Source organism: Panthera tigris, chromosome E1, assembly GCF_018350195.1.
Source record: "Panthera tigris isolate Pti1 chromosome E1, P.tigris_Pti1_mat1.1, whole genome shotgun sequence".
NCBI classification, from domain to species: domain Eukaryota; kingdom Metazoa; phylum Chordata; class Mammalia; order Carnivora; family Felidae; genus Panthera; species Panthera tigris.
Genome location: NC_056673.1, coordinates 13,877,629 through 13,904,143, shown reverse-complemented (window position 1 = coordinate 13,904,143; position 26,515 = coordinate 13,877,629). Strand labels below are relative to the sequence as shown.

The 26,515-nt window shown below is 52.0% G+C and overlaps 1 protein-coding gene across 5 annotated transcripts in view; it reads left to right on the top strand.

Moving 5' to 3' along the window:
* The window catches only part of RAP1GAP2 (RAP1 GTPase activating protein 2), a 191,696-nt gene that overhangs the window by 87,152 nt on the left and 78,029 nt on the right, over positions 1–26,515 (top strand). For all 5 annotated transcript variants that reach the window (XR_006210997.1, XM_042965677.1, XM_042965676.1 and 2 more), the window contains exon 3: positions 936–1,020. Coding sequence is in view for 4 of the 5 variants with exons in the window: in XM_042965677.1 (XP_042821611.1) it covers positions 936–1,020 (85 nt within the window). In the remaining variant the exon portion in view is untranslated. The remainder of the gene's footprint in view (positions 1–935; positions 1,021–26,515) is intronic.

Here is a 26,515-nt window from a genome sequence, read left to right as displayed (position 1 = left end):
TTATCTCACTGCAAACATCATGCCTGGTGATGAGACTGCGAACTAGCACTCCCTGGTCACCGGCAAGGGCCAGATGGCAAGTGGGGAGTGTGTGAGAGCAGTGAACTTGTCACAGTCATGTTGTCATGGTGACATAACTCTGTTTAGCTGCTTCTCCATGGTCCTAGCCCACGTGAACTAAAATAAGTTCTACCTGCAGCTTACACAGCAGGCAGCCCCATCCTCCGGAGGTCAGCTCTCTGGCCCTGGTGTGTGTGTGGGGTGGGGGTGGGGGGCGGGGGGAAGGGGCAAAGGGTACCCAGGAAGGATGAATCACAAATGTTTATGCTCCTCTTCTGTCTCTGTCTTTTTGCTGGTCCTTAATTAAAATGTATTTTGAAATACATCTACTAAACGTATACATGTAGAGTATTTTGCTAACCCCTATAATTTTGACAAATGAAAAAACTTGAAGATAAACGGTAATTGCTACAGTTTTAGGGCCTAGTTATTTTCCACTGTGTCAAACTTTGCTGTTGTGGTAAAACAGTTAGTTTATTTTGATGCCTTGAAGCATTTGTTGGTGCCTTGGAGGCCCTTAGGTGTTGTGGGTCCCGTATGTCTTAAGAGTGGTGGCCCCGGTACATCAGTGGACATCATAGTCGCCTGGAGGGATCGTAAGACCCAGCTTCCTAGCCCCGTCGCTGGAGACTCTGGCATGCACCTGGGCATTGACATTTCTAACAAGTTCCCAGGTGATGCCCATGTGGCTGGTGCAGGAACCACATGTGGAATAACCCCACTGGAGGGTTTAGGACATTCCAGCAGAGGATGCATTCCACTCTGGTTTCACGCAGTGTGTGTTAGACCGGGTCCTCATGCCCAGCTGCTCTTGGCAGAGAGGGAATGGCTCAGGCCCTGACTCATGTCTTCTGTGTTCTGTGGCCTCTTCACAGGAAGCAGGAGCTGGCCAACAGCTCGGATGTGACCTTCCCAGACCGGCCGCTGTCCCCTCCTCTTACTGCGCCTCCCACCATGAAGGTAAGAGGCTTAGAGTTGGTGAGTGGGAAGGGGAGGTGGCTGTCCCTTCAGTCCCAGGCTACTTCCATCCAGTGGGAACCAGAGAGTGCCCTGACACCTCAGGAGGCAGTGTCCACTTGAGCTCACCAGTGTGGGAGGAAAGTGTGACTGAGGCTTGGGGGTGTCAGGGGCAGTGAGGAAATAGACTGGGGCTGAATGGGGTTGCAAGAGGCCTTGGGGAGCTGTGGGGTCCAGCACAAGGGACTCAGGCAGGAGTAAGCGAGGAGACTTGGAATGCAGCCTGGTGCCTTAAGGGACCACTGCCCAGGAGGGCTGCCTTGCTCTGGGGCTGGGGGAGGCGGGGGTCCTGTGGTGTGGGACCCTCCTGGGACTTGAATGGCACTTGCATGCTGGTCTTCCTGCCTCTGACTGGCCCTCCTGGGCTGGCCCTGTCATCCCCATGTGGGAGAGTTGCCCTGGAGCTTCTTGGGGTCAGTAATTCTTCTCCTATTCGCACTTCATTCACAAGTCTCTTTCCTGGGAGACTGTCTCCCAGAACCCCAGGCTATGACTACTCATTCCTGGAGAGGGCCTGAGGCAACCGTACCCTTCCCCCACCATGCCCTTCCCCCTTCATCTTTCAGCACCCCCCTCCCGCCCCCCCAGAATGGTTACAGGGCTGAGCTGGCTCTCAGGGAGGACTTAGGCTCAGCCAGTATTCCTGCCTAGGCAGCAATGCATCCCCTTTCTTCCCTCCCTCCTTCCCTCCCTCCCTCCCACAGTTTGCCAGGTGAGGACTAGCTCTAAAGAGGTCACCTGCTTCCTGAGTCATCTGAAGGGACATCTATGCCAGCCTCTATCTCTGTCCAGGGGGCTCTGCTGTGAAATGACTCACAAGGAAATGATTAAGCATCTCTCCCCTGTTGCTTTCTGCTGTCCCCCCTCTCCCCTGACCGATCTGCTGCACAGTGATTACCCACCCCCCCCACCCCACCAAGAAGTGGATGAGAGCCACCGCTCCATTATCATCCCATACAGAATGCCCACCGCGTGGAGAGCTGTAGGGTGTGCAACAAGGGGGAATATCCTGGAATGACAGCCAGAGCCTGCCCTGGTTGGAATAGGTGGGGCACAGGGCTGAGTGAGGACACCCCTGCTTTCCACCTGGAGGAGTACCCAGGGGCAATGACAGCCAGACAGCCTCTGTCAGCCAGTTTGCACGGAGTAATGCCAAGAAGCGTTCTGAGTGTCAGCCCCTTGGTCTGCAAGTTTGGATGTGGGATGCTTGTCACTGTGCTCATGGGTGGTAGGAGTTTGTGGGGAGAACCCTGAAAGTCTCCGAGGAGGAATCCCTGAGTTCTCTTGGCAGGCTTTACTTACTCACATGCTTATTTAATTCATTCAGCACCCAGTATTTGCTCAAATGTTGTATTAGTCAGGACTCTTGGGTACCAGTGACAGAAACATAAACTCACTTTGGCTTAAGCATGAAAGGGAATTTCTTGCTTTCTAATGGCAACTGTAGACTCCAGGCATGGCTGCATCTGAGATCTGTCTCTTTCCATCTCTCTTCTCTGTTGGTTTCATTCTTTGTCAAGCTCTGTCTCTGTGGTGGCAGGATGGTGACAGTAGCTCCTACCTGCTAAGTAACTTCAGTAGAAAGAAGAGTATCTTTCCCCCAGCAGTTCCAGCGGAAGTCTCAGGGAGGAAGCTTGAGGGCCTGGCTTAGGTCACCTGTCTGTCTCTGAACCAGTCATTGCGGCCAGAATGATGGAGGCTCTGATTGGCCAGACCCAGGTCGCAGGCCCACTCTCTAAGCCCAAAGAACTGAGAGTGGGGGGAAAGGTGGTTCCTCAAAGAAAAATTAGGGTGTCATGAGGAGAAGATGGGGAGGTGGATGCAGGGAAGGCAAGACCAAACAGCTTTCTACCGCAAGTGCTGACCATGTGCCAGCAAAGCCCGTTGCTGAGTGCTGGGGACCTGGTGGCGAACAAGGCATCGAAGTGCCCGCCCTCCTGGAGCTTGTAGTCTAGCTAGGGAGACGAAAGTTGAAAAACTAACTTTAAGATGCAGGATGGACTGTTAGGTGTGATCAGTGTTCCAAAGGAGAAGCCCAGCATAGCTTGGGGACAATACAAGGGACGTGTGTGAGGGAATCCAACCTAACCTTGGAGAGGGTCAGGGAGGACTTCTTAGGAAAGGATGTTGAAGTTGAGCCCTGGGAATTGAGTAGGACTTCGTCGGGCAAAGATGCAGTCAGAGTGGAGGAGAGTGTTCCAGATGCTTGCTACTCAAAGTGAGGCCAAGGGACCGGCAAGGCCCGCATCATTTGGGAGCTCCTTAGGAGTGCAGACTCTCAGAATCAGCATTCCAGACTGCTATGCACAAGCACTGCTGCCGGGTCTGTAGGCCCTGGGACAGGAGGGATGGGGCCTGAGGCGGGAGGGAGGGCAGAATGGTCAGAGCATCCAGTTAGGGATGGAGAGGCAGACCCTTGCAAGTTTTGTTTATTTTATTATTATTTTTTTAATTTGGTCTGAGAACATTTTTGTATGTTGAAGTATAGTCGACACACAATGTTACACGAGTTTCAGGTGTACAGCATAGCAATTTGACAAGTCTCCGTGTCACGCGGTGCCCCCCACGAGTGTAGCTGCCGCCTGTCACCACACGCTGTTACAGCACCATTGACTATCTTCCCTATACTGTGCCTTTCTTTTTTTTGATGTTTATTTTTGAGAGAAAGAGAGAGTGTGGGAGGGGTAGAGAAAGAGAGAAAGAGAGAGAGAGAGAGAGAGAGAGAGAGAGAGAGAGAGAGGATCTGAAGCAGGCTTCAGGCTGAGAGCACAGAGCCTGCTGTGGGGCTTGAACTCATGAACCTCAAGGTCACAACCTGAGCCAAAGTCAGATGCTTAACTGACTGAGCCACTGAGGCGCTCCTATGCTGTGCCTTTTATCCCCGTATTTATTTATTCTATAACTGGGAGCTTGTGTCTTCTATCCCCTTCACTCAGTCTGCCCATCCTGCCCACCTCAACCCTTAGAAGTTTCGTTAAAGATTTTGCGCTTTATCCTAACTAAGGGCACTGATGTCATTGAAGATTTTAGCTAGAGCACTACCTAGATGATGCAACTTTTGGAAAATCACCCTGGCTCTTGGGTGGAGAATTTGTAGGAGGAGCAGAGTGGAAAGTGGGGTAGGGTTGGGAGGCCACCAAAGGAGTCCAGTGCAGAGGGGGTTAGGGAATGACGGTGGCCTGTCTCTGAGGGGTCTGTGGAGTTATTTGGAAGTGATCAGATCTTCGATTTCCTAGGAGGTAAATTGATGAGACAGGAGGATTTGCGGACAGGTAGGAGGCAAGGGCGGCTCCAGGTTGGGAACAACTGATGCATGGTACAGCCATTCTCTGAGATGGTGGACTCAAGAGGGAGGGTGAGGGCTTAAGTTCTAAGTGCTGTGTCGCACATGCTTGAGACACAAATGGGGGTGTCAGTGAGCCGCTGAGTATTTGGAGGCCAGACTCAGAAGAAGGGTCTGGATTGGAGGCAGGAATCTAGACCCATTCTTCTAGAGGTGGGAGTTAAAAGTTGGAGTGGAAGGTCAGGCAAGGGGCAGTGGGCGCTCCAGGGAGAGGGTGCGGTGAGAAGAGGAGAGATTCCTGGGGCGGCCCCTTGAGGGGCTCCCCCAGGCAAAGGCTGTTGTGGAGGAGGCTGGAGACCGGGTGGGAGGAGCATTTAACAAAGGAGGAATGGGCAGCTGTGTGAGCTGCTGCAGAGGCCAGGCGTGATGTGGAGCGTGCAGTGGCCTGGTGGCATTGCTGCTGTAACTCAGAACAGTTCCGGGGAGGGAGGACTGGACAGCAGGCAGGGGTGTGTTGAGGAGTGAGTGGAAATGTTGAAAGAGAGGAACCAGGAGGACGCGTGGATATAGGAGGGAAGGGGCTGATCACGAATCTGGAGCACAAGGAAGAGTTTATTAGTGAACGTAGTGATTCATTCAAAAAATTACTTATGACTGTACTCTGGGTACCTGACCCTGCTCTGTTCTGGCCAGCACAGGGCCCAGCAGGCTGGCAGGGGTAAAGGAGGGCTGGCCTGATCGGGACCTCGGACAGCCTCAGAGCAGAGCAGCAACCTACGGGGCGAATGTACTGTCCAAAGCCCCAAGGCCAAGGTTAGAGCTGAGGACTCAGAGGAAGATGTCGGGGGTCACCCCGAGGACTCACAGTGGTGTCAAGGCCCTTCTGTGGTTGGTGTCAGTGTGTGTGTGTGTGTGTGTGTGTGTGTGTGTGTGTGTGTGGTGTACCTGGACTTAAAAGTCTCTTTATGACTGTTACTTGGATTTATTCTGTGGCAAGGACTTAGCCTGTGGCCGCGGGTAGGAGGCTGGCTGTGGCAAGGATATTTTTTGTCCTTTGGCAAAGCAGACTGACTCATGTGGTCACAACCACAAGCCTCACGCCAGCCTGCTCATCGTGAAGGGAGCGTCCCTTTTGTGACTGCACTTACCGAGTCATGTTGCTGGTCATCCTGACACCTCCCTGCATGGAACTCCTTGAGGGCTGCGACCGCCCTGTTCTCTGAGTCCCCTGGCTGGGGTGGTGCCTGGTGGATGTTTATGCCTTGTGGGCTGTATGGGACATCCAGGTCGGAAGAGCCTGTGTTTCATCTGCTGCTTCTCTGGTTTCGCTTGAATGTTACATCCCAGCAGACTCTTTTTCTCTAGGTAATGCTTTTCTAAATTAAGCCCTTGCACATGTGTTCTTAAAGATGCGGCCCGAGGCTCCCTCCTTCCTCGTCAGTCTTAGGTGGGGTCTCACCTGCACGGATTGGGTTGGTGCTTGTGATGTCCATGTCCAGGGCGGGATCGGGCCTCCGCTTTGCTGATACCTTCCGACATCCCTAGGTTATTATTGCACACTGAGGTCTGAGACATTCAGGGTGGGGCCGGATTCTCTCCAGGGTCTCCGGCCCTGGGGGCTCTGTGGCACTGCCCCTGCCCCACTCCCGGCATCTGGGCAGCAGGGGCGGGTCTCCCCTGGTTCCCTTGGCCCCACAGGCCTGGGGCAGGGGTGGCAGGCACACCCTTTTGGTGGATTAGCTTAGGAGTCACAGAATGTCAGGGATGGATGATGATTCATTTCTTTTGTAGGTAAATTGGGTGGGAAATTAGACTCCCCCTGAAGATAGTTGTGTTTCTCCTGTGGTCCAAATTCCAGGACCCAAACCAGTTTTGGGAAAGTGCTCCCCGAGTCCGGCTCCTCACAGCCAGGACAGCGGCTGGTCTGGTCTGTCCTCCCACCAGGAGGGGACTTCCGGGACAGAGGAAGCCTCCAGCCTCCCCAGGCCAGGTCTCTGCCCCCGCTGGGTGCCTGATGCAACTGGTCTTCACTCCCCCTCCCCCGCCCCTTTACTGTTTGTGTTTTTCAGGTTTTTTTTTTCTTTTTCTTTTTTTTCTAATATGAAACTGAGAAAAAGCAACCAAAGAGATGCTAAGCAGATGGGCTGAACGAGAGCCCAGTTCCAGCCCGAACTCACACTGTGGATGGTGCAGGGTGGGCTGGGAGAGGGGTTTGGGGCTGTCTCCCTGGGAATGCTGTGGATTGCTTCCAGGTCCACAGTTTTTATGATCTGATTTCCGTGCCCAATGGATCAATAGGCATTTGGAGACGGCCCACTGTGTGTGCCCAGCGCTACGCTGGGCTCTGTGGGGTCAAACCGAGGCCACAGTCCTCACCCCTCAAAGAACCTGCTGTCTACAGGGGGCCTTAACTGAGCAGAAGAAACCATATGGCTCAGCATGTGACAAGCTCAAATGTGTCATGTGGCTCCTCAGTGGGGTGGAGAGGAGTGAGGGTGGCTTCTTGGGGAGGCGGGGTGGGGGAGGCGGAAGGACCCTGATGGCAAGTGTGGGGTTGGGCTAACCCCCTGGGACTGACCAGAGACGACAACCTTTCTGGGCTTCGTGAAGTGAAGGGTTGGGGTGGACCCTCCCGATTCTCTCCCAGCTCACAGTAAATGTGCTGGGCGTTTCGTTGAAGGTGACATTGCTGGGACTTCTTCTGACCTTGATCTGAACTGTTGTACTTGCCTCTGGGTCTCCACTAGGCCTGGAGTGGCCTGGGATGCTGGGAAGTGACCTTTTCTCAGTCTCCTCCATCCTCCCTTGAGTGAGTCTGAGGGCAGCCCCTTCCCCACCTTCTCGAGCCCCCTTTGTGCGAACATCAGGGCAGCCCCCCGCCTCCCTCACACCTTCTCCAGTCCCGTTTGTCTGAGTCTGAGGGCAACCCCCTCTCACACTTTCTCCAGCCCCCTTTGTGCCAGTCTGAGGGCAGTCCCTCTCAGACCTTCTCTCTTCTAGAAGATGACAATGGGGGCCTGGGGTTCCTCCTGTGGAGATGAACAGGAAGTCTCGTTCCTACATTGCTCCTGTGGTACTCTGCTCTCTATGACTCATTAATGCTCTCAAAACCCTCAAGGGTAGGTCAGGAGGGTATTAGTTTCCAGATGCCAGGGAAGAAAACGGAGTCCTAGGAGCCTTCTTCTCTGCACCCTCTTCATTCCCTTTGGGCAGAGCTGTGCAGGTTCCTCCTCACACCCTCCCAGGCTCATGCTTTAAGGTGTGAGAGGGACTGCCCTCAGACTGGCACAAAGGGGGTTGGAGAAGGTGTGAGAGGGACTGCCCTCAGACTGGCACAAAGGGGGCTGGAGAAGGTGTGAGAGGGACTGCCCTCAGACTCGCACAAAGGGGGCTGGAGAAGGTGTGAGAGGAACTGCCCTCAGACTGACACAAAGGCTCCCATCAGCCATTCACTCCCCACGGGGGCAGGGCTGAGCTTTGCTCTTGGACTTGTAGCTGGCTCGTAGCTGGTCCCAGGCCCCAGGCCCAACGCCAGCCCTTTAGTTTGTTCCTGGTTCCTGCCTCCTCTCTTCTGTCCACGCTTGGAAGGGAGACTGCTCCCCCGCTCCATTAGGGTTGGGTGAGGGGGTGTCAGCCCCCCGCTGAGATCTACCAATTTTGTATGGATGAGGTACAGAACCATTTGTGGGAAGGATATTGGGGACCTTCTTGGGGCACAAGGGCTCAAGGACATAGCAGGAAGGTTTGGTTTCTCCCTTTCAAGCCCTGGAGGGGCATGTGAGAATTAGGAGGCATATTTGTTCTCTCATTACTACTGCGGCAGAGGTTCTCAGTGATGCCCTGGGCCCTGGGAGGACTGTCTCTGGTCCCCACACAGACCCCATTTATGTCACCTGTTCAGATATCATCCCCTTGGGAGCTACTTCCCAGGAGCCCAAGGACAGTGTGGCCATGAGAAAGGACTTGCCTGCATCTGTGTCTGCGGGGATGCACCTCGGAGGCTTTAAGAACGTGGAGGTGTCTCTGTGTGCACCACCTGCAGAGAGCTATGCTTCATGTGTGCATATGTGCACACACGTATGTTGTCCTGATTTTGTTCATGCTTTAAGGCCAACTAGCTTACACTTCTTGCACATCTCTTTAGGTGTAACTGCTTTTTAAAAAATTTACTTACGTTGAAATGCGTAAATCTTAACTTTACACTTTTATTAATATGTTCATGTGACCTATACCAGATTCAGAGATAGGAAATTTCTGTGTCCCCAGAATGTTCTACTGTGTCCCTTTCTAGTTATCCTCCTCCCCACCCCACGACTTGCCCCTGCCGCAGAAGCAACCAGGGCTCTGATTTTTTCCACTATGAGTTTATTTTGCCTGTTCTAGAGCTCATTTGAAAGGAATCCTGTATTATGTATTCCTTTGTGTCCAGCTCCGCCTGAGGTCTGTGAGGTCTGCTCGAGCTGCCAGTGTGTTGGTAGTTTGTTCCTTTTTATTGCCGTTGTATAAATGTGCCACAATTTGTTCATTCTCCTGTTGAGGGACATTTGGGTTATTTCTAAGTTTTGGCTGTAATGAATAGCCAAATGCTGTGCACATTCTGATTTGCTTTGTTTTGTTTTGTTGTTTTTGTTTTTTGGAGATGTGTTTTCATTTCTCTCAGGTAAATATCTAGAGTGAAATTGCTGGGTCAACAGGTAGGTGAATGGTTAACCTTATACGTGCCTGCCAATTGCCAAATGGTTGTACCGTTTTACATTCCCACTGGCGATGTTATGAGAATTTCGATTGCTCCACATCCTCGTCAACATTTGCCATTGTCAGTCTATTTAATTTTAGCCACTTGAGTGGGCATGTAGGGGCATCTCATTGTGGTTTTAGTTTGCGTTTTCCTGATGACTAATGATGCTGAGCATTTTTTCACATGGTTGTGGACTGTCTCATAGTTCCTTTTGCCCTGTGTTCCCCCTTAAAGTCGGGTTGTCTTCTTGTAGGCATTCTTTACTTAGTAGGGATACAAGTTCATTACTTTTTTTTTTTTTTTTAAGATTTTGTTTTTAAGTAATCTCTACACCCAGTATGGGTCTCAAACTCACAATGCTGAGATCAGGAGTCACACACTCTGCTTACTGAGCCAGGCACGCACCCTAGTTCATACCTTTTCTTAACAGTGCCTTTGATGAGCAGAAGTTTTAATTTTGGTGATGTCTGATTTTTCATTTTATATCTGTTGCTTTCAGTGTCCTAAGAAGTGCATGCTCAGTCCATATCACAAAGATTCCTTCTAGAAGCTTTATGGTTTTAGCTGTAGGTCTCAGACCCATTGGAATTTAATTGTGTATGGCATGATATGGAATCTAGGTCCATGTATTCCCATATATATATGGAAAGACTTTTCAGTTGCTCTGGTGCTTTAGTCAAAGGTCCGCTGGTCATATAAGTGTATTTGTATGGTTGTTTCTCTAAGCCGTGGTGCTTCTCTAGATGTGGAATGGCAAATCCCTGACACTGGTGCTGTCACTCCACCCTCCTGGCCCATGGTGGATGTTAGTAATTGATCACAGTACTCTTTCCCATGAGTTTGGATGCCGTCTCAGAATCCTCTCCATCAAAGCACTGCAGGCAGCTGCCGCCAGTCATTGGAGTTGACATTTGAGATGAATTACTTCTGGCATCTCTGATTGAAATTGTCAGAGGAGGTTAAGTTATTTGCTCAAGGTCCCATAGCTGGTGAGTGCAGAGCCAGGATATGGACTCAGGTCTGTCTGTGTGACTCTGGAGCCGGTGCTGTCTTAAACGCTATTGCAGACTCCTTTGTGTGAATCATTTGAGTGTGTTACTTAATCTCCCTAACCTGTAATTTCTTCTCCTGTAGTGGAGGGACAATGGCCATCTGACCTGGAGGAGGGGGTGTGAGAAGTAATGAGGTAATCCATGAGGTAGCTAGTAGAGTGCCTAACACATAGTAGATGGTCAATAATTGGTTGTGATGATAATAATGGTAATTTTAAAAAAGATTTTCAGTAATTTCTGTACTCACCATGGGGCTTGAACCCACAACCCTGAGATGAAGAGTCGTATGCTCCATGAACTGAGCCAGTCAGGCACTGATGATGGTGATGGTGATGGTGATGATGTGGTTCTTGCCCTTGAGAAACATATAGTCAGGGCTTCTCTCTAGGGAACTGGGAGCCATCAGCACATGAGAGTCCGTGGCCTGTTCCCCTGTAGCCTTGGGATCCTGGCCTTTGAACTGGAGGCATCAGAGAGGAACCCTGGCTCTTAGACATCGCTAATTGGAGTCTAGACCACAGGACTTGGACTAGCCACGTGGGCCACTTGGGCCTTGTTCCTTCTCTCCCTTATGTGGGGGGAATGGCTAGTCTTCCAGAATCCTTTCTCTGGGAACCCTCTTCCCCTGTCCTTTGAGTCCCTAGCCCATCCCCCTTTCCTTCTGACAGGCCGCATGGTCTACCCCACTGTGAAGGCTAATTTCATTCCTTTGACCTGGACTTGGGCCCCTTTGAGGTTCTTTCTCAAAGATGTGAAGCAATATTGAGTAGTAGTTAAGAACACAGTTTCTGGAGCCAGTCTGCCTGGGCTTAGGGTTTTACCACTTCCTAGCTGTGTAACTTCTCTGTGCCTCAGTTTCCTCATTGGTAGAATAGAGACATAAGAGAACCTGCTTCGTGTGGTTGTGGTGGAGATGAATTGACATGATGTATGCTTATCACTTAGAACAGAGGCACTTATCATGTTCTCCAGAAATGTTAGTCATTATGATTCCTCCAGAGAACAGCAATGCTTAGAGGGAAAGTCTAGAAGGAAGTATACCGATTTTTCTGTTAATATAGTTTCTTCTCAGTTTCTCCTGATTTCTTGCTCTACCTGGCGAGCATGGTTGAGGTGCCTCTCCCTATCCAATGAACAAAACTGAAATTGCATTTTGTGTGATTGGCCCCACCTGAGCCCTGTGTATTAGATCCCAAACCCTTCCTGATAAATGTGGGTGACAGTGAGGGTCTTGGAAAAAGACCCAAACAAAGGGTCCTGCCCAGCAAACTCAGACTTAGGGAAGGGGTTTTCGGGGAGGGATTATTCTCTGGATCATGTTTCCATCCCTTGTGGTTGGGCTGCCCAGAGCCAGTCAGGGGTTACAGGCGAGGCTGATCCCCATGGTGACAGAAAGGACCTGCAAGGCCAGCATCTGCATAAAGGATTTTGGGATTGGACTGAGTGTAGACCCAGGCAGTTCAGGGCCTTGGAGAGTCCATGGTTGGCCTTGGAATGCATTTCACGATCTGTTTATCCCTGTTAGGAGTGTCCTTCCTAATTCCTATTGCCTGCGGCTAATACTAAAACGAGTCTATGCTTCTAGACAGGTCTTGTGCCCTAATAGAGCAGTTGGCATTTTGGGAGTCTCCCAAGGGATGCTTCCTTCACTGCTCCAGCCCTAGTCATGCCACCTGCCTTTGAAGGCTTGACCAGCTGTCCTAACCCCAACTCTGACATCCCTGCTTATTTTGGGTCCTGCCTCCTGTGATGAATGTGTGGGACAGAGCCTTGGGCCTGGAATTTAGTAAGTATGTGACATTGTGCAGTTCAGTGATCCGTGAATCTCAGTCCCTTCATCTGTAGACTGAGCCCACCCCACAGGGTTGCTGCGAGGATTACAGAAGGCAGTGGGTGAATGAGGGCTTCGCAAAGCACATGCTCGTGTTACGTGTTGGTATGTAATGGATGCCAGTGGTTATTATTGTGGGCAGTGAGCTGAATGCTTGTGGGGTGGTTTCATTGATGATCCCACTCTTCTTCTCTTCCAGCTGCCATAGACACTTCCTCGAAGAGAGTGGCTCGGGAGGGGGCCCTCCCAGATTCCATGCCTTGCCTTTCTCCCCCACTCCCATGCATGTGTGTCATTTACCTGACACTTGCCTAGTGTGTCTGGTACTTTGGGAGTCAGTGGATGGTGGGTTCTTTTTTTGTTCCTGAAGAGATAGCACCTCCACAGTTATGAGCCCAAGTAAGTACCTCCTGTGTGTGTCTCTCCCATTGGCTCCCCCACCCTGGCCCCTGGCAGATTCTCTGCTCGTAGATGAGTGTGGAAATGGAGTTTCAGGTCTTGGAGTATATATTCCTTACCTGGGGCTGCTGTAACAAAAAGCCACAAACTTGGTGGCTTAAAATGACAGAAATTTATTCTTTCGCAGTTCTGGAGGCCAGGAGTCTGAAACCAAGGCGTCGGTAGGATTGTGCTCCCTCCAGAGGCACTAGGGGAGGAGAATCCTTGCTTGCTTTTTCCAGTTTCTGGTAGTTCCACACATTCCTTCGGCCTGGGACTACATGACAGGCAAGAGCATCTGACTCTGGCCCAGGTCATGATCTTGCGGTTGGTGGGTTTGAGCCCCGTGTTGGGCTCTGTGCTGATAGCCCGGAGCCTGGAACGTGCTTCGGATTCTGTGTCTCCCTCTCTCTGCTCCACCCTGGCTCATGCTCTGTCTCTCTGTCTCTCTCTCAAGAATAAATAAACATTAAAAAAATTAAAAAAATATTCATAACAGATAGTTATGAGTCTTCATTGACCGATCCAGCCTTAAGAATGTGGCATTGAACAAAAACTTAGTATTTTCTTGGAGGAGAATTTTCATAAGACTTTTTTGCAAGTGAAAAACCCAACAAAAACCAAACTATTTTTAATAAAATGATACATGTCTCTTATTTAAAAAATTGAGCAATTGTAAAGTGCAAAGAAAGTAGGAAAAAAGTCCTAATAATAATCCTACCATCCAGACATGTTCCTTCCTACCATTTGCTAAGGGTACAGACATCTCGGTATTGTACACCCAGACAGAGACATAAATAAATGGGATCTCACCGTTTGTGCTCCTTTGTAATAAAAAGAGTTAAATTTGATTTTATTTGCATTTAACCAGTGAGGAAAAAAACAGAAGCAGCTCAGAAGGATTTGCTGAAGTTTAGGTAAATGTTTCCTCTCTGTAGGAGATACTAATTTCTGGAAGAGTCCTCTAAAGATGAAATAAAAGATTAAAACAAACAAGCAAACAAACAGTGACAAATCTTTGTGGGTAGAGACATTATTATTATTTTGCTAAGTTATTTCAACTTTATAACATAGAGGTTGGCTCTTTGGAGAGGAGGAGGCGACTCAAGTCTGTGAACTTGGCCCCTCAGCGGGCATAACACACTCTTTTGGATGGGAGCAGCCCTGCCCTTAGCAGGAGGCTGGCCTGGCAGGGTGTCTGTGGAGGGAGCCCTTGGAGCCCCCCTGGCTTAGTTACACGCGGAAATGGAGCCCGTTTTGGGAGTCAATTGGGTTTGTTAGCAAATGATGTGGGCTGAGCTGATTTGATTTTTTTTTCAAAATTTTTTTTAACATTTATTCATTATTGAGAGACAGAGAGAGACAGAGCACGGGCATGGGAGGGGCAGAGAAGAGGGGGAGACACAGAATCTGAAGCGGGCTCCAGGCTCGGAGCTGTCAGCACAGAGCCCGATGCGGGCTCAAACCCACGAGCAGTGAGATCATGACCTGAGCCGAAGTCAGACGCCCAACCTACTGAGCTACCCAGGTGCCCCTGAGCTGATTTGATTTGGCAGCAGGATAGAGAAGTTTCTGAAATGTCAGATGTAATATGATGGCTGGTTAGCTCTAAATGGAAAGCCAGGAGTGAGGGGTGGATGACCGGGTGGCGTCATGTGCAGCAGAAGAGGAAAGGGAGACTGGAGAGAAGGGAAGGGGGGTGGGGAGAGGAGAAGAGGCAAGGAGAGGGTGGAGGGTGAGCAGGTGGGAGAAAGGGTGGAAGGGGATGGGAGAGGTGAGGTGGAGGGCTGGTGGGCTTGGCCCCACCCAGTTAGTCCTCACATAGGCTTCCTTTGACCAACATGATGTTGAAAGATTCCTTTCAGTATTATTGGGAGGGACATGCTCTTCATATCCTCCCCAGCTCCTGAAAGTGGCTGGGTTTAAGACCTCTGCCAGATGTTCATCTGTTTTTTCTAGGGTTCTCCCTCTCAGAGGCTAGTCCTGGTGGGTGGCCTGGGCTCAGGAGATCCGAATTGCATCTCACCCCAGAGATGTATTGGGGATCAGGATGATTCTGAGAATCCAGTTGGATCCCCGCCACTCCCTGCCCCCCTCCTAACCTCCCCTTGGATGTCCAGATAGAGTTTGGGACAGCATCTGAGTGTCCTTTTGGGGTGGTCATTCTGTGGTCAGGAGAGTTAGGCCATGTGAAGCAGGAGGCAGGAGCTGTGACTTATTTTTCTCTGTCTCCTCATACTTGGTGACCTTTTGTTGAACTAGGAAGATACGATCTCTAGTCTTTGAGGGTGTGATGGCTGCAAGGAGGCAAAAGCCGCAGAAACTACCCCTGAGAGTGACCCAAGATGAGACATGACCTCCACTAAGGGGTCCAGTGGTCCCTGCTTGGGTGTGAAGACAAGGGCAGCCTGGGTAAACTCACAAAGGCAGGAAATCCTTGCATGATGCTCTCTCTGTAACTACCCCATGAGGGGATGGATCCTGGGGGTCTGGGAGCCTCAGAGCAAATCCTTCAAACACCAGAATAGTAAAGCAGAAAGTAGCTTAGGAACCACGGTCAGATCTGGGGAGCAGGAAGGTGGATCTTCCAGCGCTGGAAGGGTCTAGTAAGTGTCAGGGTTGGGCCTGGTCGCCTAGAGAGCAGGGCTGATGCCAGGACCCAGAGCCCAAGGCCCCTGAGGTTAGTGCTGGCAGCATAGGTGGGAGCCAGGAGGCCCAGGCATCCCAGCTCATCAGACCAGCCTGAGTTGCCTTGGACAGGCAAGGCCCCAAGTCTTCTTTGCATGTCTGGGTTCTCTGCCACCTGCTTGGGCAGCCTTTCTTCTTGCTGCATGAGTCCCAGGCCCAGTGGCGGTCAGGGGTCCACACCTGGTTTCTTGAAGGTCAGCAAAGGGCTTCAAGGCAGGTATCAAAATACCAAAGTAAAAGTTCACCCCAGGCCGCAGAGCATTTCAGTTTTGAGGGGCGAGGAGAGGTTACCCAGTGAGAGGCATGGTGCTCCTCCCTTCCATAAAATCTTCTTGGATGGTTCCTGTCAAGAGGTCAGTATTGGCTTCTTGTGGCTGCTGAAACTAACGACCACAAACTTAGCGGCTTAAGATAACACAGGTTTTTCATCATGTTTGGAGGTGAGAAGTCTGAGGTGGGTCTCACTGAGCTAAACAAGGTGTTGACGGGGCTCCTCCCTTCCATTCGGAGCAGTGACATTGGGCTAAGTCCTCCCATTTTGCCGTCTCCCTGCTTCTCTCCGTCTGGCCTCCTGATTATCAGGACTCTTGATTACATCGGGCACACCTGTATGGTCTAGGACCTCTAAACATCTTAGGGTCAGCCGATTTAGCGGCCTTAATTCCATCCACAACCCAATTCCCCTTATATTCGCCTCATATATTCACAGGTTCTGAGGGTCAGGACAAGAGCATCTTTTGGAGGGGGTTATTTATTCAGCTATGGCAAGGTCAGGCCACCTCCACGGTTCAGTGGGAGACACTGGGCTTTGTTAGACTTGAGCTTCTCATCTGTAAGATGGAGGACTTTTCCCTACTTTCTAAGGAAATCTGAGAAGCCAACACACAGTAGGTCTTCCTCTTTTGGGGTTCCATGCTCGGTGGCTGATTGTCTGTCTGCCTGACTTCATTGCTTTGGGAGCCCATGACCAAAGTATATGAGTTCAAATGTCCTTCCCTGCTCTTGGGTTTTGAGGGTTGGCACGTCATTTGTCCCTAAGCTTTTCCACAGAGCAAAGGCCACACAGCACTCATACTGTTGAGAGCTGAGATGTGACCTCAATTCTGTTACCTCAGGTCAGCAATTTGCTGATTCCCCCATCCAGGTGGAAATATATTACCCTGCCTTGAGGGCAGAAAAGTGACTTATGTGAGCTTCACTCAGCCCTGATTTGGAGCTGTCCAATCTTTTCTTGAAAGGAGGTGTGCCGTTGCCTGGCCTCTTACCACACACTGTCCTCTTCCTCCCATTTACTTTACTTCATCTCATCAGAGTGGTCTGCTGTGGACCTGTGGGCCTGTGGCCCGGGATCATCTGAGGGTGAGGAAGGCAAGGTGTGGGAGAGGAGACAGGAGCTTCATTATGCTGAGACTGGCTGCACTTAGATAACCCTCCCCAGGTGACCTGCCTGGCGCAGAAAGTCCCCCTCACGGTCCCCCAGGTCAGATAGTGTTGCCTGGCTACGGGGCGGACAGCAAAGCCCTGGCAGGGAGAGTAAACAGACACACATGTTTAAAACGCAATATCACAGGGCGTGCAAACACCCCGGCAGGGACTTCCAGCTCACTGATAATCTCTAAATCTCCTTGATGCACGAGCGTGGGGGGTGCTGTGCACCAAGACCCAGATGGTCTCTTCTGGGAATTGGCTATCAGCTGTCGTCAGGGACACGGAGGGGGCGGGGGACTTACGGCCTCAGCCCCAGGAGGACGATCACCCGGTCACCTGGGCAAGACTCTTGAGAGACCCTGGAGCTAGCCTGGACTCCTCAGCTGGGTGGGGCTTCGAGGGCAGGAGCTGGTGGCCCGGCCTGGTTCAGGGCTCTGGGGCTGTGCGTCCAGATTGTGCCTTCGACTTCACAGAGAGCTCTGTGGTGGGCATGGGCCCCATGGACTGTAGATCAGCAAAAGTGGAAGGAGGGAGATCAGATTGGGGTCTGCTGCTTTAGTCTGGGCAAAAAGTTGGAGGGGGCTTGGGACTGGGGGTGGTTCGTGGTGCAGATGAGGAGAAATGGATGGATTTGACTTATATTGAAGAGGTTGAGCAAACAGGGGTGCTGTTGGGCTGGACGGGGGCGGGAGCTAGATGTCTAGTTGTCCTAGATGGGACTTGAGCGATGGGTATTTTGGACCCATTTTTTTGAGATGGAAAGTCTTGGAAAGGTTCTGGGGGGAATATCAGGGGCCCAATTCTGGAGGTTCTGTGTTTGGATATTCATGAGGCAACGAAGTGGGAAAACAAATATGTATTTGGAAATGCTAATTTGGAAGCGAGAGTGGTGCTGAGAGATGATGACAAGGGCAAAAGTTCTTGGATTTGGCAACATGGGGGTCATTGGTGACCTTGAAAAGAGCAGTTTCAGGGGAGCTATGGGGCCAGATTGATTAGTCATGGAGACAGGAAGATTGTGTCACCTAAGGTGTACAGAATTCCCCAGAACGGACCAGAGTGGCCAAGCGTAGCTGGAGCTGGAGGTGGGGTCTCTTATGCATGGCCAGACTATCCTAGTAGCTAAGACCCCATGACTGCCCTGCCCTGAGAAGGCAGTGGGCTCCTTTTGCATTCAGGGTACACTGTTTCCCAGGGCGGGACAAATCCAGGCCTCCTGGTGGTGCTAGGAGAGGTCATATGGGTGAGTGCAAGCCTTCCAGCCCAAGCCTCGTGGCCAAAAGGAACTCCCAATTTAGTGAAAGTGGGGCTGTGCCTTGGGGCTAGGGCACATCACCTGCCCGTGGGGACCTGAAGAGGTCCTGGAAGTGTGTCCGAGTCTGTAAAAGGTCAGCCCTCTCTTTAGATAGACCTCTGGCATCACCTGTTTCCACTTCATCCCCTTCATCACAGGGAGTGACTTGGAGCCCAGCTGTGGGTCTGGACTCCCCATATGGCTCACCAGGCCCCCTTGTGGCCAGTACCATTAACACTAGCGAGTGGCCTGGGGCTGGGGCTACTGGGGGCTGGGGAGCAGTGACAAGCCACCGGCTGCAAAATCAGCTGGGCAGACCCAGGAGGTCAGGCTGCCAGGCGCTAGGGCCCCACCACCCTGTCCGCTGCCTACCTCCCCAACTCAGGTGCTCCTGGAGACATCCTTAGGGAGACCGTGCCCAAGTGGGGATGGCGGCGGCCTCCTCAGTCAGAATGGGTGCATCTGCTACCGCGTCCCACGTTCCCTGCGTGGCCCGCTCATCTGCTGTGTCAGTCCTGCCCTGCGTGCGGCCTCAGTGTGAGGTCTGGAAGGTGGCACTAGCCCTCTGAGCCAGGCGCCCACACTGCTTCCAGCGTATCCACTGGATACACAGATCTTTTGGTAGGAAAGGAATTGGATTGTGAGAAGAAGGCTGAGGTCTTCGACTTGGTCCTCCTTCACTCTGCGTGCCTCCTTTGTTGTCTGCTTTTGAGGAGGGGACCACTGGGCAGGCAAATTAGAAACAGCAACAGATACAACTGTTTATTGCAGGAGGGCGTGTGCAGCTGGCTAATGGTCCTCACCTTGGGGGCCCACAAACCCCAGAGGACCAAGCCTGTGTGTGTTTGCATGAGTGAGTGTGTACCGTGTGTGTGTGTGTGTGTGTGTGTGTGTGTGTGTGTTGGGGGGTGGGTGTATGGCGGATGTGAACATTTGGGTTGTTCTTTGTTGTAGTTCCTTTGTTTGGGGCGTCTGTGTGGGAGGTGGATGCTGCAGGACCCCACGTGGGTGTGGTGTCTTTGTAGCCCGCTGCTGCCCCCCAGCCCAGACAGCTGGGCCTGAGGTGGGCAGCCCAACGGCCCCGCCCCGATCTTACAAGGGCCTGCATTTGCCCCAGTACCCGTTCATCAGCCTCAGCTGGCAAAAGCAGGCGGGACAATCGTGTAACTTGACATATGGTTTATGGGAAAGAGCTGTTCAGTGTCAACGTCCCCACGTGGCTGTGTGTATAATTAGGCTGTTGGAGCTCTGGGGCTGTTGGAGTCGCTCGGGACCGAAGCATTTATTTAGGTAATCATTAATTGGAAGATGGGGAAGGGAAAGAACATGCAATTTGCAGATGTCCCCTTCCTGCAGGTTAGCCTGAAACGAAACCCTCAGCAAGGAGGGGGGTGGAGCCCCCCAGACTTCCTTCTGCCTTCTCCCTCCAGGGAGGAGACAGTTGGGCCTTTTAGGGGCCACCAGGGCTGAGGTGGGATGACTCAGATGGCATCTCTCAGGCATACTGGGAGCACGAGCCCCCAAAGTTACCCATCTCCTATGACTTCTTTTCTGATACTGCCCTTCGCTTAGCCAAACCCAGCGGCACAAACACATGTATTGATTTATTCCGTTTTCAGTCCAGTGCATCTGATGAGAACCTGCTCTGTGTTAGGCAAGGGACTGGCTTCAGCCAAATCCCAGGGATCTGTTGTCCTGGATGGAGGGCAGTGTTAACAGGAAGAGCCTGGATAATTGCAATTCTGACTTAGATAATCTCTAAACCTCGCTCTTGCCACTTAGTAACAGTGCCGGTTTGGGCTTGGGGGGTGGAGAGCTTCTTTTTTCTTCTTGGTCTCAGAGCAGCGGTTGTACAGCTGGAAGCACCTCCCAGGGAGGAGGGCTCTGGGAGCAGCCAGGTGCCTCTGGGGTGACCGCTTGGCCCCAGTGGCGGGGAGGGCGGCTCCTGTATACTCTGAGTGAGAGTGGAAACTGAGGCACAGAGCTAGGAGAGGCCTGTTGAGAAGGCTGGTTGGTGTGTGGTATATGTCGTGGTGGACGGTGCCTCCTACTTTAGAAATGGTGTGAAGTTGGTGTCCCTCAACTCGGTCTTGCCTCAAGCTTCAGAGTGAGTTAGGGAGTGAGACCAGGAGGAGTCTTTATTTTGGAGATAAGTGAGCTGAGCTCTGGTCACAGCCAAGAGACCGGCAGGATGAGGACACTCTCCCTGGTGGTAGCTGGGTGTGTTCATGGTTCCCTGAGGTAGTGCTAGCCTGCCAGGAGGGCAGAGACACTCCCACGGGAGGGCAGGGGACAGCTCCTGAGATAAGCGAAGGGGAGCAGGGTCTGCTGGGGAGGGTGCAGGTCCCGTGTCGGGGCTGGGGTGGCTCCTCTCTGAGTGGGTGAGCCCAGTGGCAGCCTCTGCAGCCTCTCCTTTCTCGCAGGTACAGGTCAAGGCCAGGACCGGGGGAGGCTGCCCGTTGGCACCAGGTCAGGAGTGCCTGGTTCTTAAAACTTACTCAGTGGAGGGCGAGGGGGAGAGGCAGGGTACAGAAGGCTTCCGCCGTCCTCTCTACAAGCCCAGAGTCCAGGTGTGCTGGACAGCACGGCTGCAGTTTCTGCTCTCAGAGAGCCAGCAGGAAAGTGGGCAGGAGGGAGAGCAGAGAGAGGGAGAGGGGAAGGAAGCGTACGGGGAGACGGTGAGCTGGAAGGTGCCCTGGTTTGTGCAGGTACCTTGCCTGGGGAACAAAGACCACCAAAGAGTGATGGAGGGGGGGAGCCACGTCTCTGACACCCAGCCAGACACCCACCCACCAGTGGCAATTAGGAGAGAGAAATGCCACGGAGCTCAGGACACTTTGCATTTCAGGGACAAGAAGACTTGGAGGGAAGCAGAGGTTTTCCTGGAGGCCAACGCTGCCCTTTGCTCCCACCCTCTCAGCCTCAGGGCTGCTATATTTCCTATTCCTCAGGATAGACAGAAACAGAGGGCCACAGTGTGGCCACCGATGAGACCACAGCCAGGCTGACTCCTCACTTTCCTGCGTGTAGGCTGCTGCCTGACAGCCCGGCTCACCCTTTGCAGGCCTATAACTTGATAACCCCATGAGATTTACACAGCTGTTTGTCCAATCCCCCACTGGGAGCCTTGAACCTGAACCTGAGCCCACCTTTGTTCGGAAGCCTCGGAGTTTCAGGCCGCAGACTAGACCAGGTCCAGAAGCACTACAGCCCGGCACCCCAAAGGCTGGCTTGGAGAGCCTCTACTGTGTAGACTTCACAATTCCTTAACCAGTGCAGGCCTGGGAACAAGTGCCATGCCCTTGTTCCAAGGTAGGGACATCTTGGAAGCAGGAGCCTCAGTTGTTTCCTGGAAAATGGGCCTGGATTGCCCCAAGGCAGTGCCCCTTGCAAACACCCACAGGGCCTCCCCGCCTTGGTTGTAACCACTGATGGTGTTCATCATCCACTGTACATCCTGCTTATACTTTAGCTGGGACAGTGCTTTACAGTTTATGAAGCATTTTCTTGAACGCTTCTGGTTCTCACAACTACCTCGGAAGGGAAGAATTCTTTCCCCGACTTCATAGATGAGAAAACTGAATTTTAGAGAGGTACATGTAGCACTCCCCTTAGCCAGCTGGTAAGACACTAACTTGAGGCTTGTGATTTCAAGTTTAGTATTCTTTCTGCTGCCCCAAGAAATAATTACTGAGTACAAATAATTACTGTGCAGCTACTACTGTATTTCATCGCTTCTAAGATACACTCCCCCACAAACCCCCATTTCACGTCTGTGAAACCAGGCTGCATCTCACTGCCAATGCATGCCAGAGTTTGTGGCCGGTGGTATTTTTGCTTTGTTAGTGATACATAAAATAATGTGTATCTTACAATGGAGGTCATTTTTGGGTTTGATGAAATCTGGTGTATATAGACATAGCTTCTACCTGCCAGGAGTTTTTAATTGAGAGGAAAGATCAGCCGGTCACCTAGCCATTAGGAGGAAACAGGATATGATATGTACCCAAATCAAATCAAGTGCTATGGGAATTCTGGCCGAGGGCTTTCAGAAAGATTTTAGGGAAGGACAGGTGGGATTTGGACCCCGAGCCTTCTGCTGCGTGTATACCCACCAGCTGATCCCAACAATGCCCCCGGGTCCTGTTAGAGTGCTGGTTCAGAACTTGGACTCTGGAGGCTGACTGTATTTGTCTCGCCGATGCTGGCTGTTGACCTAGTTATTTCTTCTCTCAGCCTCAGTTTCCACACATGTAGAGTGGGGATAATAATAGTGACGGCCTCCGAGGTGGTCATGAGGATTGGAGTCCAGGACCTGGCACATAAGACAAGAGCCCCGTAAATGTCACCTGCTCCCATCATGAAGGTAGTCTATAAACTCGACAGATTCAGAGTTGGCAGATGTTGTTGATCAGTTGCTGTCCTTGTGTTAGGCGCATGTACGTTTGTCATCTCATTTCATCAGAAGCACCCGGGAAGGTGGGGATCATCATTCCAGTTTTACAAATGAAGAAAATGGGGCTCAAGGTCACATAGCTGGCCAGTGGCTATGCTAGGATTTGGATGCTGGTCTGTCTGACTCCCACTCTGGTGCTCTTTCTCTGGGACCACAGCTGCTATTGAAAAATGCCAGGTAGGGAAGGAAACTGTGCTGGTCCAGGTGAACTTGCTATAGGCAGGATATTTTGTAATCAAATTATTACCATTGGACATCCTTTAAAAATTTTTTTTAAATGTTTATTTATTTTGAGAGAGAGAGAGAGAGACAGAGAGAGAGAATGAGTGGGGGAGTTGCAGAGAGAGAGGGGGAGACAAAGAATCTGAAGCAGGCTCCAGGCTCTGAGCTTTCAGCACAGAGCCCGATGTGGGCTTGAACCCACAAACCATGAGATTATGACCTGAACTGAAGTTGGAAGCTTAACTGACTGAGCCACCTAGGTGCCCCCGTTGGGCATCCTTAATAGTGGATTTTCTGGTGTAGAAGGAAGAGAGGTCCCATTTCAAAGATACGGAGGCTAATATGACAGGGGAGTTTTGCTCCGACCTTAATCTCCACCCCCCCCACCCCCCCGCCGACCTCCCCGTGGTCAGTGGGTAGTTTTGTTCCACCAGCATGGCTGTTTGTCTCCCTGGCCCTCGTTCCTTCTTCTGTGCTTTGCTGTCCTCAGGACTCATTGTCTCGGCCCTGCCTGTCCCTCTGGAGAGGCCACCAGGGTGTGGTCCTGTTGCCACCGCTGCTCATGATCCTGCCAGGCGCTGTGGGCCTCCTTGCCCACAGCCTCTTTCCTGCCCTCTCGAGTTTAGCAAAGGCAGACACCTTTCCCCCCACCCTTTCCCCTTCTTCCTCTCCATTCTCTCCCACCTTATCCCCTCTTTCACCTGATACACTTGGCTCTGCTCCTCACAGGCTGTGTGACCCTAAGCAGGTCAGTTAACCTCTCTGAGCTTCATTTTCCACCTCCTCCCCAACTAGATTATCCTAAGACTCAAATGGGAGGTAGTGGGAACGAATCCTAGGCCTGGATCTTGACTCCTGCTCTACCACTGTGCATCCTTAGGTTCAGGACTTGATTTTCTTGTATCGCTGTGGTCTTACTGCGAAATGGGGAGAGTAACTCCTTTCTGGAAAGTCCTTCCTTTGTAGCATAGCTGTTGCCCACTCCTCTGTGCATCCATGCAGGCATTGGCTTATCCCCATTACTCCCCCTCTTTTATTGGGTTGTGATTATTTACTTAGGTGATTCTCTTAGTCACTAGATGGAACTCAGTTCTTTTATTTGATTATTCATTCAGCAAGTATTTGTTGAGCACCTGTGTGCCAGGTGCTGAGATTACAGATGAATTCGGTGGGTGGGGGGTGATGGCGACAAACCAATTAAAATACAGAGCAAGAAGTGATTCCATAGGGCATATGCAGGATGCTGTGGGTGTACCATCTGGGGGAGAGGTAGAAGCCAGGAAGGCTTCCTAGAAGAGGTGATTTGCAAGCTAAGGCTTCAAGGGCAAGTAGGAGTCAACCAAATAGAGGGGAGCAGGTAAGAGAAGGGACTGAGGCTGATCTTCACTGGGTGCCCTGCCTGAAGCCAGTGCTTGGCTCAGAGGGAATCAGTTAGTTCCCTGTCTCCTTCCTCACTGCTGCCGCCTCTGAATGCATTCCTGTGCAGAGGCAGGGGATTGGACCACGAGGCTCCCTGGGCACTGGGGTGCTGTGGCAGGGGGGTTGCAGAAGTATTCTGGGGAGGGTATCCTGGGGAGCTGGCCTGCAGGAGTGGGTGTGGCAGGGCGGGGTGAGGGCTCAGCTAAATGACTCATTGGCTCCGAGCAGGAATGCAGATGAGCCGGAAGCAGGTGTAGGAGGGAGCAGGGAGGATGTTGAAGAGGCAGGAGCCTTACTCTGGGTACCTTTCCCCAGGGGCAGGGAGACTGGTTATCTATCAAAGTCTTAAGAGTTGGAAGGGACATTGGCAGCCTTCTCTGCAGCCAGGGCTCTCCCTAGCTCATGCCTCCTACAACTGTGTGCACATCCTAGAACTCTGCCCTTCTCCCCCCACCCCTTATGACTTCCAGTGTCACTTGAAGCCCCCAGGGATGGACCCATGCCAAGGCCTTCTCTGACCTCAGTTGAGCTGTGCCCTCCTCCAGCCCCTGGGGACATTTCCTGAAGCTCAAGCAGGAACATGGTGGGGCTGGGCTGGGGAAAGGAGATGGGTCTTGTGCCTGGTGGTGGGCTGGGTCAGGGGAGGGAAGGCGGGGACCAGATCAGCTTCTTGGGTGGGGCTGAGCGGGTGCTGGGGTACTTTTCATGCTATCAACTAAAAGGCTGAAGGTCTTTGTGTTTCGTCCTCCACGGGACACAGTATATACACCCCAATCCTGTTCTAAAACACCTTGCCAAGTGGGTCAGATCTGTCCATTTTACAGATATGGACACTAAGGCTCAGAAGGTGAGTGACAGCTTATAGCAGCAGAGCCACGAGTTAGAACCTTGTCTGCCACAGCAAGTCCAGAGCTACCCCACACCACACCGCCTTTTTTGGAGGGATTAAAAAAATTCATTCTTCTCCTTCTGAGCCAGGGACGTTGCTTTCTGCCCAAAGCTGGAATGGGACTGGGGGTTGTGGGTGGATATTAAATGTAATATGTTTATTAGTATTAGAAAGAGACTTTGAGACCCAGGTGAGCCCTGGGCTGAGCTCCGGGGCCTGGCTCCTCGCTCCCCACACTTACGTTCTTATTAATGGCACAGCACTCTGGCGCCTCTGGGCCCTGAGCTGTGGAGGCCAAGTGTATCTGTCCAAGCCATTTGCTTTATTTGTTTTTAATTTTTCTTATGGGATAAACGTAGGTCATGAGGACTGCTCTCTTTTTGAAAGCACATTGAAATTTTTGTTTTTTAACCGAAGAAATGCATGTAATGATTCTAAAAAAAAAAAAAAACCAAAAAACCAACCCCTCAGGCTCTTTGTGAAAGAAAGCAGTTTGCTGTGCCTCTGCCCTCCTTGTACAAGCCCCATCTGGAAAGGAGCCACTTACTTTTTCAGGTGTGGCTTCAAACCTTTGAGTAGGACGACGTTTCAGGGTCTGTGGGGTTCATGAGAATGCCTTTAAAGTCGCAGACACCTGCTGTCTTTCTTTTACTTTGTTCTTACTCTCCTTATATATAGGGCTTCCCAGTTCACAGATGAGAACATTGAGGCCCCGTGCATGGGGGGTCCTGCCTTCCATCCCCCAGGCCCCCAAGTGGGCCTCCTCTTACAACCTGCTGGCAGGATGCATCCCTTGGGAGGCACCCCTTGCTCTTATGACACATGACCACCAGCCCTGGGTTCCCAGGAAAACGGCACTGGCAGAGGAGGGGTCAAAGGTCAGGGCTAGTCAATGTGGAATAACAGCTCCGGGCGGACACCCAAATCCTGCAGTTCCTTGTTTGATCTTAAGGAAGTTGTCCAACGTCAGCAGCCCAGCTGCTGGGGTTGTGGCAGCAACAGCTACAGTGGTGCTCAGGCAGACAGACAGGCCCCTCCAACTTGCAGGGGAAGGCACGGGTAGAAGATGATGGATTTCTTGAAGAATCTTTTGGTGAGTGTCCCAGGCTGTGGAGGAGTGCCTGGCCAGGCCCTGCTGCCCGAGCAGCCAGACCCCCTTCTCCTTTTGCCTGGCAGGGAGCCCCTGGTGGCTCTTGACCTGCCATGGGGCATGGAAGCCACCTGTCACTCAGGGGAAGGAGGGACAAAGATCAGGGACAGTGGGGACTATGTGTGTGGAGGGGGTTGTGGGAGGCCGCGGGACAGAGTTGGGGACAAGAGCCTTTCCTCCCTGGCCTGGAGATCTGAGATGGGGTCCCGGCAGGGGACCGGGCGGGGCTCATCTCTGTGCAAGTCTGACAAGGCTTGTAGGCACTGTGCTGGAGCCTGAGGGGCCCCACGGCCGGCTGCAGGTGGGGTGCCCAGGTGAGAGAGGGAGGAGGGACTCTCTTGCTGGGCTTCTGCCTGGCTGTGCACACTCGGAGCTGGCCAGGCCTGCCCTGTAGGTCCAGCCCCCTCTCCCCTTTGTGCTGTGGCGCCCCGGATGGCCCTGGCAGGGGCTCTGCGTCCTGTCACAGAGCCCCTGAGCCGTGCAGTCAGTGTGCACCAGGTAGTGGTGTGTGTGCAATGTTCCTGGCTGGCGTGAGGAGTCAAGGTCCTCT